Below are 16,719 nucleotides of genomic sequence, written 5' to 3' on the forward strand. Positions count from 1 at the left end.
TTTTAGTGGAAAAATTTGTAAAAATGTAATTTTCGTCTTATTTTTTGACATTCAAAACTCAATAAATGGGGCTTAAGGGACTAAATAATAAAAATCCCTCTGAAAAAATCTTCCAAATATTGTTCAGTCCAAGGCTGGAAAATGTGAAGTCTTTAGGTCCGACTGACGTGGACATAGTGTCGCTACAATGACAGAAAAATGTGTTTTGAGAAAAAGGCCCTTGAAATTGCATTGTCCCATATAAGTCTATGGGGGAACATTGAATCAGAGCAATATTTAAACATGTTATTGTGAAGATTAGTCATATTTTCTGTTTCCGGGTGAAAGCTTATATGTTCAGAGACCAATTTGGCCCAAAATCTGAAAACTGAAAAAATTGAGTTTTGCCTGTAGTGTCTCCCCTTAAATGAAAGAAAATGTGCAATGCATTTGGTTCTAATATTTATGCGACTCACCTCTGCAGGTGACTCACATAAATGAAGTCTGATGTGGGTTGTCAATATGTTTTTGTTTTTTTACATCTATGCAAAGTCATGGATTAAGTCAGGATGAAGCTTTAACACCTTAATGTGAAGATTATTTTATTTATCTTCAACTTTAAATTAAACAGGCCCAAAACCTGAAAAGAAAGAAAATAGTTTATCCAGCAGTGTGTCCCAATAAATGAATAGTGCCCTAAATTAGTTATAAAGAAGACGTAGAGAAAAATGATAATCAGGTCCATGTCTGTTTAAGACCTCAGTTTGAGAGTTTTGCTTCATATATGCTTGTAATTAACTCTATATTGGCGCTTAGAAAAGTCGACTATACCTTGTTCTCATCTATTTGGCCTCTCCCGAACTGTAAGATGTAAAAATAAGCTCGTTTTAAGCCCCGCTGCGCCCGTGACCAGCGCAGAGTGATTACCGCCGCGATGATGAACTCTCCCGCACTCGTCTCCTCCAACGCGCGCGAACGCATGACAGTGCATATTGAAGCCTGGGGTTGCTCACACGCACACGCACCCCTCCCCTCCCCTAAACACACACACACACACACACGCACGCACGCAACCTGTCTGTGCACGCGCGCCGTGGACCCCTATACGTCGCCCGCGCGTCTCCGCTTCCTCACTATTCTCGCCTCACTCTCATCCACCGCTCGTCCTCCTCTTCGTCTTAGCGCAGGCGAGTCTTCCCCTCCGCCCCTGCGCGTGTCCTCGCATCCCCCGTTTCCTCCGGTTCCTCCGAGCGCAGGGCGTGGATGGCTGCCGTCGGGAGCCCAGGAGATGCGCACGATGCCCGGGAGACGAGGACGCTGCTGGTAAGGTGGTGGCGGCGCTCCGCTTCGCTCGCATCCTTTGTCTGGTCTCTGCACTTTTACGCGCCTGGGGGAACGCGGGCGGGCTGGGGCGACGTGATTTCAGCTCGGGCAGGATTTCTGAGGTGGCGCTTGGATAGGTGTTTTCTTTGGATGCTGAAATACGATCACGATTCTGGCTCGTAAAGCGCAGAAAGGGCTGGGACCACACCACACTGCGTAATGACACTCTCCGCCTGTGTGCAGTGTTCAAGCTGTTCACCCGAAAGTCGTGCTTTGAGTTCGGGTTTGGGGGGAGTTGGTAGGTGGTCTGGTTCTGAACGAAGTAGTGAAATACCGGGTTTATTCCCAGTAAACTCCTGTTTTAGTCGTAATCCTGGGAAGACCTGATTCAGTCTTTATCCAGGGTTTTTCCAGGGGGCTTTAATAAAAACAAACACTGGAAGTATTTGAACGAATTATGCAAAAAACAAGGCCTTAAATCTGTAGGCTACATCAATTTTCCACAAAGGTGGACTGGCATGGTTAAAAGTCTACATCCTGATGTTTTAGTCCTGGTGTAGACCTGGTTCAGTCCTGAGTTGGTCTTTTTTGAACCGGGTTTGTCTGGTTTTGTTACGGAAATATCAAGGTCTATGTTACTCATATGTCCTGGTTCTGTTTGAGTCTTACCACGGTTTAGACCAGATCGGGCTAAAGCTGACTAAAGTGGACTCTTCTATGGTTCACAAGGCAGAGCCCTTAGTTTATTCGAGGCTTGCTCCGGTCTGGTTCAGTCCTGCTTTAATCCTGGGTTTAGACCTGGTTTAGTCAGGGTTTTGATTTAGTCCTGTGACGTCCAGTTTTAGTCGTGGTTTTAGTCGCGTTTTGACCTAGTTTGGCCCTGGCTTAGTTCCGTTTTAGTTCTGCTTGTTTTTTAGTCCTGGTTGTTTTTTAGTCCTGGTATAGTCCCAGCCACAGCTGTCCCAGATGTTATAGTTCTGTGTGGATCTGTTTTAGACTGAATATTTGGTTTTGTCCTGGTCTAGACTTTTGATACGGTCTGGTTTAGTCCTAGTTTAGCCCTGTTTAGTTCTGGATGAGACCATAGTTAGTCCTGCTTTTAGCCCAGGTTATAGCCCCGGTGGACCTTTTCCATGGTGTAAGTCTATTTGTTCCCGGTTTAGCCCTGGTTTAGTCCTTGTTTAGTTTTGTGTTAGCCCTAGTTTAGTCCTGGTTTAGCCCTAGCATAGTCCTGGTTTAGTAGTTTAGTCCTGATTTAGTCCTGGTTTGGTCCCGGTTTTGTCCTGGTTTAGCCCTAGATTAGTCCTGGTTTAGACCTAGTTTAGTAATTTAGTCCTGGTTTGGTCCCGATTTAGTACTGGCTTAGTCCCGGTTCAGACCTGTTTCAGTCCTGGTTTAACCTTGGTTTTAGTCCTAGTTTAGTTCTGGTTTAGTCCTGATTTAATCCTGGTTTAGCCCTTGTTGAGTCCAGGTTTAGACCTGTTTCAGTCCTGGTTTAGCCTAGGTTTAGTCCTTGTTTAGTCCTGGTTTAGTCCTGCTTTAGACTTGTTTCAGTCCTGGTTTAACCTTGGTTTTAGTCCTAGTTTAGCCCTGGTTTAACCCTTGTTTAGTCCTTGTTTAGCCCTTGTATAGTCCTAGTTTAGTCCAGGTTTAGGCGTAGTTTAGCCCTAGTATAATCCTTGTATTGCCTTAGTTTAGTCATGGTTTAACCCCAGTTTAGTCCAGGTATAGTCCTGATTTAGGCCTAGTTTAGTCCAGGTTTATCCCTAGTTTAGTCCTGGTTTAGCTCCAGTTTAGTCCAAGTTTATCCCTAGTTTAGTCCTGATTTAATCCTGGTTTTGCCCTTGTTGAGTCCAGGTTTAGACCTGTTTCAGTCCTGGTTTAGCCTTGGTTTAGTCCTAGTTTAGCATTTGTTTAGTCCTGGTTTAGCCCTGGTTTAGTCCTGCTTTAGACTTGTTTCAGTCCTGGTTTAACCTTGGTTTTAGTCCTAGTTTAGCCCTGGTTTAACCCTTGTTTAGTCCATGTTTAGCCCTTGTTTAGTCCTAGTTTAGTCCTGGTTTAGGCGTAGTTTAGCCCTAGTGTAGTCCTTGTATAGCCTTAGTTTAGTCATGGTTTAACCCCAGTTTAGTCCCGATTCAGTTTTGGTTTAGGCCAAGTTTAGTCCTGGTTTAGCCCTGGTTTAGTCCAGGTTCATCCCTTGTTTAGTCCAGGTTTAGTCCTGGTTTAGTCCTGGTTTAGTCCTGGTTTAGTCCAGGCCAGTAGGCACTTGTGGTCACATGTTGCCTCTGTGCTGAGGTAGTTGTAAATAGCCGTCCGGGGGAGGATGGATGGCTCCATTTAGACCTTGGTATCTCTCACTTTACAAAGATTATTAGTTTTTTTTTTTAATGATTATGACATATTAAACAGGAAACACATCAAGGACTAAAGTGACTTCAGTTTGACCTTTGACCCTGTTCTAATGTTCCCTGGTCAGAAACAGACCAGGCAAGGCTGTTTCTTCTTCTGCAGTGTCAGCGCTTTGTTCTGGACTTCCTGGATACAAAGCCTCAGTGTTAAAACCCACCACTTAAAGCCCGTAATCCAACATTATCTCGAGAGCAGTAACTGTGAACTCAAAGTTACTTTTTTACTCAGTAATTCCTACAGCGGTCAGCAGGGGGAGCTCCAGGCAGCCTCCCCTGGCTATAGCGCCTTATTTCATTGTTTCATTCTAATTGACCAAAAATAATGAATTCAAGCCTGTTTTTCATTCCCACATGTAGGGTTTGTCTACTTTAAAATGTCAAACATTTCCCACCAAGCACCACCTCACAAAACATGTACACTAAGCGCCACAAAGCCTCGATCAAGATCAAATCAGTGCCAAACTGGGTCAAAATGATCCTAAATTGGGATAAGGTCTGTCTGAACTGGGTGGGATCCACGTCTAAACCAGGACTAACAGATCCCCCCACCATGGTTTAGTAGAATATCACAGTAACATTCAAGGCATTAAAGTATAGTACTGCCACTGTACTGGCAGCCCGGTGGACAGCAGTACACCGTGGACTGAAGTACACCGTGGACGGCAGTACACATTGGACTGAAGTACACGGTGGACGGCAGTACACGGTGGACGGCAGTGCACGGTAAACGGCAGTACACATTGGACTGAAGTACACATTGGACTGAAGTACACATTGGACTGAAGTACACATTGGACTGAAGTACACATTGGACTGAAGTACACCGTGGACGGCAGTGCACCGTGGACGGCAGTGCCCATTGGACTGAAGTACACGGTGGACGGCAGTGCACGATGGACGGCAGTGCACATTGGACTGAAGTACACATTGGACTGAAGTACACATTGGACTGAAGTACACGGTGGACGGCAGCGCACGGTGGACGGCAGCGCACGGTGGACGGCAGTACACATTGGACTGAAGTACACGGTGGACGGCAGTGCACGGTGGACGGCAGTACACATTGGACTGAAGTACACATTGGACTGAAGTACACGGTGGACGGCAGTGCACGGTGGACGGCAGTACACATTGGACTGAAGTACACATTGGACTGAAGTACACATTGGACTGAAGTACACATTGGACTGAAGTACACATTGGACTGAAGTACACATTGGACTGAAGTACACGGTGGACGGCAGTGCACGGTGGACGGCAGTACACATTGGACTGAAGTGCACATTGGACTGAAGTGCACATTGGACTGAAGTGCACATTGGACTGAAGTGCACATTGGACGGCAGTGCACGGTGGACGGCAGTGCACGGTGGACGGCAGTGCACATTGGACTGAAGTACACATTGGACTGAAGTACACATTGGACTGAAGTACACATTGGACTGAAGTACACATTGGACTGAAGTACACCGTGGATGGCAGTACACGGTGGAAAGGGCTGTGTCCACAGTTGAGTGGCTCTGCTGTGATGGCTCAGTCTGGTCGGGTCTGGTTTGGGTCACGTTCCCCAGAGGAGGCTCGTGTTTCCACTGCAGAGAGGGCTCTGGGCATCTACCTACACTGATGACTTATTCATCATCCATCATGTCCCGGGACACACACTCACGGGGAACACACCACACGGCGAAGGAATCCAGGACAGATCAGGGCTGCTCCTTTTTGGATCGATATGCAACGGCCATTTCTCTGACAAGTTTTTCTTTTTCTTTTTAAGATGTTTTATGATGGAATTCACAATCCAGTTGAAGGAGCACATCTGAAACCGTTTCAGGAGCACTAACACCTGATGCATGTTTGTAGAGCTCTAAACTACAGGGTTAGAAGGCGTAGTGAAGGTGTTGACTGGGCTGGGTTGAGATGAGGACGTTTCACTTCTGTTCATAGAAGCTTCTCCTTCGCTCTTGTGGTCAGAATGTGATGGGTCAGAATGTCCAGCGGCAGAGGGAGAGTCTGATAAGATAAGATAAGATAAGATAAGATGGTACTTTATTGATCTCACACATGGAGAAATTGCATATGATGGAAGGTTTTCACTCATAACGACGAGTCACGAATGCAACAATCCACATGTGTGACCGAGGATCACCACTGTGGATTTAAGTGCGGCAGAAACTGTTACCATGTGTTAGGATTAACGGCACAGATGATTATGCACGGCCAAGATGTGAAAGATGGAGAGTTAAAACCATTAAAGGATTTACAAACACAGTTTCATTTAGGCCAGTGGTGTATATTAAAATATTTGCAATTAAAATCATTTTCATCTAGTCGTTCGTTCGATGGTTTGGATGAACCTCTTGATTCTCCATTGAAAAGAATAATTAATAGCAGGAAGACAGTATCGAAAGTCAACATATAATGCCATCTATCTGTAGGCCTGTATCTAGACTAATGGGAAAGAGACGACAGATCAATGGGGCTCTCAAAAAATATTAAATTATGTTTCAAAATGTGTAAGGTATAAAATTATACAGTTTAAAATTTTACATAGATTTTATTTCACACCATATCGACTTAAAAAAATGAATTCTGAATTTTCAGACCTGTGTTGGCACGGGTGTGGGACATCTATTGTGTGGTTAGAGAATTGTAGATGTTTGTTGAGGAATAGAAGAAGTGAAATCTGCACTTTCTGATGAATCTTTCAGTGAAACATGATTTAAAGCAGTGGAAAGTGAACTGCTTCCTCAGACGACTGGGTTAAGGAGTGTATAATATATATGGACCTGAGAGCAAAGGAACAGCTGCTTCAAGATACACATTATAAATGTAAAGATATCACGGACTTGGTCAGAACAGCATTTTCCAAATAATGTTATTTTCTTTTTTATGTGTTTTGGTTGATTGTACAAGAGAACATCAGAGCCAACATCATCTGAATGATTTGGATTGTGATATTTAAAGATCTCATTTCCATTCATTCAAAGGTCATGTGATTTCACTACCACTGGGACGAAAGCCTGGTTTACACTCACACAATAACTATAACAAATACTGTTGTTGCAATAACTATAACAAATACTGTTGTTGCAATAACTATAATAAATACCATTGTTACAATAACTATAATACATACTATTGTTACAATAACTATAATAAATACTATTGTTACAATAACTATAATAAATACTATTGTTACAATAACTATAACAAATACTATTGTTACAATAACTATAATAAATACTATTGTTACAATAACTATAACAAATACTATTGTTACAATAACTATAATAAATACCATTGTTACAATAACTATAATAAATACTATTGTTACAATAACTATAATAAATACTATTGTTACAATAACTATAATAAATACTATTGTTACAATAACTATAATAAATACTATTGTTACAATAACTATAACAAATACTATTGTTACAATAACTATAATAAATACCATTGTTACAATAACTATAACAAATACTATTGTTACAATAACTATAATAAATACTATTGTTACAATAACTATAACAAATACTATTGTTGCAATAACTATAATAAATACTATTGTTACAATAACTATAACAAATACTATTGTTACAATAACTATAATAAATACAATTGTTACAGTAACTATAATAAATACTATTGTTACAATAACTACAATAAATACTATTGTTGCAATAACTATAATAAATACTATTGTTTCAATAACTATACTAAATACTATTGTTACAATAACTATAACAAATACTATTGTTGCAATAACTATAATAAATACTATTGTTACAATAACTATAATAAATACTATTGTTACAATAACTATAATAAATACTATTGTTACAATAACTATAACAAATACTATTGTTACAATAACTATCATAGATACTATTGTTACAATAACTACAATAAATACTATTGTTGCAATAACTATAATAAATACTATTGTTGCAATAACTATAATAAATACTATTGTTACAATAACTATAATAAATACTATTGTTACAATAACTATAATAAATACTATTGTTACAATAACTATAATAAATACTGTTGTTACAATAACTATAACAAATACTATTGTTACAATAACTATAACAAATACTATTGTTGCAATAACTATAATAAATAATATTGTTACAATAACTATAATAAATACTATTGTTACAATAACTATAACAAATACTATTGTTACAATAACTATAACAAATACCATTGTTACAATAACTATAACAAATACTATTGTTACAATAACTATAATAAATACTATTGTTACAATAACTATAACAAATACTATTGTTGCAATAACTATAATAAATACTATTGTTACAATAACTATAACAAATACTATTGTTACAATAACTATAATAAATACAATTGTTACAGTAACTATAATAAACACTATTGTTACAATAACTACAATAAATACTATTGTTGCAATAACTATAATAAATACTATTGTTTCAATAACTATACTAAATACTATTGTTACAATAACTATAACAAATACTATTGTTGCAATAACTATAATAAATACTATTGTTACAATAACTATAATAAATACTATTGTTACAATAACTATAATAAATACTATTGTTACAATAACTATAACAAATACTATTGTTACAATAACTACAATAAATACTATTGTTGCAATAACTATAATAAATACTATTGTTGCAATAACTATAATAAATACTATTGTTACAATAACTATAATAAATACTATTGTTACAATAACTATAATAAATACTACTGTTACAATAACTATAACAAATACTATTGTTGCAATAACTATAATAAATAATATTGTTACAATAACTATAATAAATACTATTGTTACAATAACTATAATAAATACTATTGTTACAATAACTATAACAAATACTATTGTTACAATAACTATAATAAATACTATTGTTACAATAACTATAACAAATACTATTGTTGCAATAACTATAATAAATACTATTGTTACAATAACTATAATAAATACTATTGTTACAATAACTATAACAAATACTATTGTTACAATAACTATAACAAATACTATTGTTGCAATAACTATAATAAATACTATTGTTACAATAACTATAATAAATACTATTGTTGCAATAACTATAACAAATACTATTGTTGCAATAACTATAATAAATACTATTGTTACAATAACTATAATAAATACTATTGTTACAATAACTATAATAAATACTATTGTTACAATAACTATAACAAATACTATTGTTGCAATAACTATAATAAATACTATTGTTACAATAACTATCATAGATACTATTGTTACAATAACTACAATAAATACTATTGTTGCAATAACTATAATAAATACTATTGTTGCAATAACTATAATAAATACTATTGTTACAATAACTATAACAAATACTATTGTTACAATAACTATCATAGATACTATTGTTGCAATAACTAAAATAAATACTATTGCACATGCCGTACTGCGCCTCACATGCTGTACTGCGCCTCACACGGCGTACTTCACCTCACATGCTGTACTGCGCCTCACATGCTGTACTGCGCCTCACATGCTGTACTGCGGCTCACATGCTGTACTGCGCCTCACTGCGCCTCACACACGCCATACCGCGTCTCACACACGCCATACTGCGCCTCACACACGCCATACTGCGCCTCACACATGCCATACTGCACCACACACATGCCATACTGCACCTCACACACGCTATACTGCACCTCACACACGCTATACTGCGCCTCACACATGCCATACTGCGCCTCACACATGCCATACTGCACCTCACACATGCCATACTGCACCTCACACACGCTATACTGCACCTCACACACGCTATTCTGCGCCTCACAAATGCCATACTGCACCTCACACACGCTATACTGCGCCTCACACACGCCGTACTGCGCCTCACACGCCGTACTGCGCCTCACACGCCGTACTGCGCCTCACACGCCGTCCTGCGCCTCACACGCCGTACTGAGCCTCACACACCTTACTGCGCCTCACACATCGCACTGCGCCTCACACACGCTATACTGCACCTCACACACGCTATACTGCGCCTCACATATGCCATACTGCACCTCACACACGCTATACTGCGCCTCACATATGCCATACTGCACCTCACACACGCTATACTGCGCCTCACATATGCCATACTGCACCTCACACACGCTATACTGCGCCTCACATATGCCATACTGCACCTCACACACGCTGTACTGCGCCTCACATATGCCATACTGCACCTCACACACGCTATACTGCGCCTCACATATGCCATACTGCACCTCACACACGCTATACTGCGCCTCACATATGCCATACTGCACCTCACACACGCTGTACTACGCCTCACATATGCCATACTGCACCTCACACACGCTGTACTGCGCCTCACATATGCCATACTGCACCTCACACACGCTATACTGCGCCTCACATATGCCATACTGCACCTCACACATGCTGTACTGCGCCTCACATATGCCATACTGCACCTCACACACGCTGTACTGCGCCTCACATATGCCATACTGCACCTCACACACGCTGTACTGCGCCTCACATATGCCATACTGCACCTCACACACGCTATACTGCGCCTCACATATGCCATACTGCACCTCACACACGCTGTACTGCGCCTCACACACGCCGTACTGCGCCTCACATGCCGTACTGCGCCTCACACGCCGCCCTGCGCCTCACACGCCGTACTGAGCCTCACACACCTTACTGCGCCTCACACATCGCACTGCGCCTCACACACGCTATACTGCGCCTCACATATGCCATACTGCACCTTACACACGCTATACTGCGCCTCACATATGCCATACTGCACCTCACACACGCTATACTGCGCCTCACATATGCCATACTGCACCTCACACACGCTATACTGCGCCTCACATATGCCATACTGCACCTCACACACGCTGTACTACGCCTCACATATGCCATACTGCACCTCACACACGCTGTACTGCGCCTCACATATGCCATACTGCACCTCACACACGCTATACTGCGCCTCACATATGCCATACTGCACCTCACACATGCTGTACTGCGCCTCACATATGCCATACTGCACCTCACACACGCTGTACTGCGCCTCACATATGCCATACTGCACCTCACACACGCTGTACTGCGCCTCACATATGCCATACTGCACCTCACACACGCTATACTGCGCCTCACATATGCCATACTGCACCTCACACACGCTGTACTGCGCCTCACACACGCCGTACTGCGCCTCACATGCCGTACTGAGCCTCACACACCTTACTGCGCCTCACACATCGCACTGCGCCTCACACACGCTATACTGCGCCTCACATATGCCATACTGCACCTTACACACGCTATACTGCGCCTCACATATGCCATACTGCACCTCACACACGCTATACTGCGCCTCACATATGCCATACTGCACCTCACACACGCTATACTGCGCCTCACATATGCCATACTGCACCTCACACACGCTATACTGCGCCTCACACACGCCGTACTGCGCCTCACACGCCGTACTGCGCCTCACACGCCGTCCTGCGCCTCACACGCCGTACTGCGCCTCACATGCCGTACTGAGCCTCACACACCGTACTGAGCCTCACACACCGTACTGAGCCTCACACACGCCGTACTGCGCCTCACACGCCGTACTGCGCCTCACACGCCGTCCTGCGCCTCACACGCCGTACTGCGCCTCACATGCCGTACTGCGCCTCACATGCCGTACTGAGCCTCACACGCCGTACTGCGCCTCACATGCCGTACTGAGCCTCACACACCTTACTGCGCCTCACATGCCGTACTGGGCCTCACATGCCGTACTGCGCCTCACACATTATACTGAGCCTCACACATGCCACACAGCGCCTCACACGGCGTACTGCGCCTCATACATCGCACTGCGCCTCATGCATCGAACTGCGCCTCATGCATCGAACTGCGCCTCATGCATCGAACTGCGCCTCATACATCGCACTGCGCCTCATGCATCGCACTGCGCCTCACACTGCGCCTCATGCATCGCACTGCGCCTCATGCATCGCACTGCGCCTAACACTGCGCCTCATGCATCCTACTGCATCTCACACTGCGCCTCATACATCGCACTGCGCCTCACACTGCATCTCACACTGCGCCTCATACATCGCACTGCGCCTCGCACTGCGCCTCATGCATGGTACTGCGCCTCATGCATTGTACTGCGCCTCACACTGCGCCTCATGCATGGTACTGCGCCTCATGCATCGCACTGCGCCTCACACTGCGCCTCATGCATCGAACTGCGCCTCACACTGCGCCTCATGCATCGCACTGCGCCTCACACTGCACCTCACATCATTCTGCGCTCCTCCTGCGCCTGTTGGCACAGGGATTGTATCAGTTTTGAGCGTGAGAGAAAGCAGTGATTCCTACACTACAGATGCTGTCAGAATCCCGTCACGCTGAATCGAACACTAATCCTCCTCAAAGGGCTGCTCTGTTGTGACCTCCACGAGTTTCAGGTGAAGGAGGCTGAGTCGTGACATTTGTGAAATATTTCGGTATTCAAAAACATCCTCCACAAACATCACGAATGTCACAAACCGATGCGCGCAGTAAAGAACCCTCACAAATAGGAATAAAGCGGCATTCATAAACCAGCAGAAGAAGAAGAAGAGCTGAGATGGTCCTTTAATAAAGTGCAGACGGCTCAAGAGACAAGACAGACGGGAAACCAAGTCTAGAAGAAAAGGAGTGGCTGGAGTAGGAGAGAAACTGCTTGTGTTTCCAAATGCAGACTATTGTGTAACATTTTGCGTTTTCTCGATGCGCACTTTGAGATCTTACAGCTTCTAGAAAGTACGTGGGCTGGAGAAACACACATGGCCAATGTGTTATGTACAACTGCCTTTTTCGTCCAACCAGACTCCACGGCCGGGAAGGGGAGAGGGTGGTGGGGGGAGTGGGGGTGAACATGTGCTTTTGTTTTGGTCACTATTACGGCTGAGCGAGTGCCGATCCGCGCCACAGTGGTACCGGCAAAGGTTCTCTGTCTCTGGAGACACGGACATTGTTTAGCTCACATGGAGTTAATCCAGTTTTCAGCTCGACCTGTGAGAGCCGATAATGCAGCACAATCAGCGGGATGTAAAGCATGTACTCACACTCACGAAAACGCTTCACATGATGTAAAGGCTGCTGTCTTTATGTTTTCACTTTTTTCGTTCTTGAGATGTAATCAGAACGCAGAGGCAGCTCTACACTTAGGGCTGCCGGGTCCTAAAGGTTAAAACCAGTTTAGAAATGAACATAAAGCGATGCTCTCCTACTTCCACAATCCCAGCTCCCCTGTCCTTGTTCAGCCTCCAGCAGATAAAGGTCATTCATTTTGGTTTAAAAAGGCACAGATACAACCACCTGCTCCATATGAGGATTTAGTCACATTTATTATAGGGATAATTGTCAAAATAAAGGAAGAAAATTAGAGGTCGACCAATATGAGACCAATATCAATAATCCCAACAACACCAATTTGATTTGATTACTTTAGGTGATATCTGTCCAGCCTTGATTAGCTGCCGTTAGCATTAGCATACTGTTTCAAAATGACATGCAACATCCACAAGGTTTAGCTGGTATGTTTAAAAAAGTTGTAGCTAACTTATTTTCATTGTGATGTTTCTCTGTTCCTCTGAGGACTAGCAAGTCTAGCAAATCATTTATGGTCCAGGAGATATCAGCTTTTATGTAGGTATAAAAAAAAGTATCCTTCAGGTATCAGTATTGTAAACCAAGTATTGTTAAAGTATTGTGAAAGTAAGTTGAAAAAAAAAATTTAACCAGCCCTACCTTTGGTCATTTCCCAACTTGATTAAAACCCCTTCTTTAAAGCGGTTTTGGTGTTGCCCCGTGTTCACGGTTGTGTCTCCTCTGCAGGTGTGCTGCTGCTGACCTCCAGAGGTGCTCCGCAGCTCTGCGCTGACAGGGGACATGGGCTGGAGCTGTCAGGGGGGCTGCATCTTTCATGATGGGGCTGCGCTCCAGGACTAATGCTGGAGGGGACCAGCGGTCTCAGCAGACGCCCTCTGCAGGTGGAGCAGTGTCAGAGCCGGTGCAGGAGCGCGATGGGGCACTGCTGCTGGCCCCCGGACGGGACGACCCCAAGCGGCCCGTGGGCTTCGGGCTCCTGGCCAAGACCCCTCTCAACTACGACCGGCCCCACAAAAGGAACAACATCCGGAGGAGGAAAATCCAGAACCTGGTCTATGACGCGCTGGAGCGGCCCCGCGGGTGGGCCCTGCTCTACCACGCCTTTGTGTGAGTACCTCTGAGGAACACCTGCTTGGAATTGTTATTTCATTCACCACTAAGGGTAGAGGGAAAGTGTGGGTAAGCTATTGCCCCCCCACACGGCCTGTGGGGGCCCTGCTGCTGTCTCACAAGCTGCAGAACTTTACCAACTTTGTTTTGTTTCTGCTAATGAGCCATGTGACTCATTTAGCTCCTCACATCAAATAGCTCGACTTCTTTAGAGGAGGAGATGGAGAGGCTGAGGAGGCAGTGGTTCTGGGACAGAGGATTCATGTTTGTCCTGACAGGTTGTGTGTGAGTTCAGAGACAGTGACTTCATTCTCTGCATTTCCTCCAGGTGTAAATGGTTGAGCGAGGACGTCGTCAGGGATTCTTGGAGATTTGCTAATAGTTGCTGATTAGCATACTAAACATGAGTTTCACTGTAAAACTGTTAACGTTTGTGTTTGTGGTTTAAATTAGGACATGTGGCGCTGTTGGGGTTTGTGCTTGTCATAACAGAAAGTCTAGTGACACAAAAGCGATTCAGAAACAAAAGAAATATGTAAACAAAGGGATTAGAAATAGGTTTAAGTTAGATGTGTTATTAGTGCACTGTATTAAGGATGGAGGTAACCTTTGACTGAAAAGCATTTTACAGCCGTTTACCAACGCGGCTCTGGGGGAAAAAAGCTTAAAATGGGAGTAGTTTTGAAATAATTGTGTCACCTGTAAAACTGCGCCGTGCACATCCCCCCGTCCTCAGCTCGGCCGCAGACAGTGGGCGGAACAGACAGCCACCTTTTTGTTCTTATTCATGTCAGTCATCTTCAGCAGATTACTGCCTGGAGTGTGAGGGCACGAGGAAACCAGAGCCTGTGCAGATTGGGGAGTGACAGGCAGAATGAGCAGATGCAGTGGTTCCCATACACGTGTGATCATGTACTGTATGTAGCAGGCATATGCCTTGTGTTTACATGAGTGTTGTGACGGCGTGATCTCACACTCCCCACTGTGACATGATGCCATGGTGGTGCTGGGGCTCTCCAGCTGGCTCTGCCACAGACGACACGTGATGTTCCATCACATGTCACATGGCTCACACTGGGCCAACTGTGTGACTGTAACAAATGAATGAAGTCAAAGTACACATCGAATGCAATTTTTAAAAACTGTACAAATTGCATTCTGTCTCAGATGTACCTAATACTACAGACCGCCTTAGCAGCCTTAACCTTAACCACCTTAACCTTAACCACCTTAACCCTAACCACCTTAACCCTAACCACCTTAACCTTAACCACCTTAACCCTAACCACCTTAACCTTAACCACCTTAACCTTAACCATAACCACCTTAACCTTAACCACCTTAACCTTAACCACCTTAACCCTAACCACCTTAACCTTAACCACCTTAACCTTAACCACCTTAACCCTAACCACCTTAACCTTAACCACCTTAACCTTAACCACCTTAACCTTAACCACCTTAACCCTAACCACCTTAACCCTAACCACCTTAACCTTAACCACCTTAACCTTAACCACCTTAACCTTAACCACCTTAACCTTAACCACCTTAACTCTAACCACCTTAACCTTAAAGGAATAGGCCACCGTTTTTACATACTGAGATATGTTCTTACCTTAGCTTTGACGAGTTCTTTAGGACCTGTCTGATCTTCCCCCGTGCCTTCAGTCGCGTAGACACAGCACAGACGGCGTTAGCATTTAGCCTCTCCCCCTCTCCTCTATAGCTCCAAAACAGGTCAAGATAGAAGCTACCAAGCTCTTCCACGTTTTCCCTATTTAAATATGGTTACGTGAAGTGTTCCACTACAAAGTATATTACACAAAATTAAACAATGTGGATTTTCTAAGCGGATAAAAGGGGGACTATATTGTAAGGCGTAATAATACTAGGAGTAATTTGGCATCCGCGCAGTAAAGTGAAGATTACTGCGCAGTAAAGTGAAGATTACTGCGCAGTAAAGTGAAGATTACTGCACGGATTTCGAACTACTCCTGGTATTATTACGCCTTACAATATAGTTCCCCACTATATAGTTAGTGTAACCCTAACCCAGGATCCACAATGTCCCTGGGCCATTCTGGATCCTGGCCTGTGATTGGCCGGCTCCGTACCTTGTTTTGGATCCTGGCCTGTGATTGGCCGGTTCCGTACCTCGTTTTGGATCCTGGCCTGTGATTGGCCGGTTCCGTACCTCGTTTTGGATCCTGGCATGTGATTGGCCGGTTCCGTACCTCGTTTTGGATCCCAGCTTATAATTGGCCGGTTCCGTACCTTGTTTTGGATCCTGGCCTGTGATTGGCCGGTTCCGTACCTCGTTTTGGATCCTGGCATGTGATTGGCCGGTTCCGTACCTCGTTTTGGATCCCAGCTTATAATTGGCCGGTTCCGTACCTTGTTTTGGATCCTGGCCTGTAATTGGCCGGTTCCGTACCTTGTTTTGGATCCTGGCCTGTGATTGGCCGGTTCCGTACCTTGTTTTGGATCCTGGCCTGTGATTGGCCGGTTCCGTACCTCGTTTTGGATCCTGGCCTGTGACTGGCAGGTGTGCGGTCAGTCTCCATCTGCTGTCCTGTCTGTTGTGGACACCTAATAGTCCCGCTGTTGCTGTGCTTGGACGCTTGTGCAGAAGCTCGGATGTTCACACTTGTCTGCGCT

The 16,719-nt window shown here is 43.7% G+C and overlaps 1 protein-coding gene across 2 annotated transcripts in view; it reads left to right on the forward strand.

Moving 5' to 3' along the window:
* The first annotated feature begins 1,142 nt into the window (after positions 1 to 1,142).
* Positions 1,143 to 16,719, forward strand: part of kcnq3 (potassium voltage-gated channel, KQT-like subfamily, member 3) — a 98,640-nt gene continuing 83,063 nt past the window's right edge. For both annotated transcript variants that reach the window (XM_079570123.1, XM_079570124.1), the window contains exons 1-2: positions 1,143 to 1,302; positions 13,675 to 14,055. In XM_079570123.1, the coding sequence (XP_079426249.1) occupies positions 13,763 to 14,055 (293 nt within the window). In that variant the 5' untranslated portion in view covers positions 1,143 to 1,302; positions 13,675 to 13,762. The remainder of the gene's footprint in view (positions 1,303 to 13,674; positions 14,056 to 16,719) is intronic.

This window comes from Gobius niger (assembly GCF_951799975.1).
Source record: "Gobius niger genome assembly, chromosome: 13".
Classification (NCBI taxonomy): domain Eukaryota; kingdom Metazoa; phylum Chordata; class Actinopteri; order Gobiiformes; family Gobiidae; genus Gobius; species Gobius niger.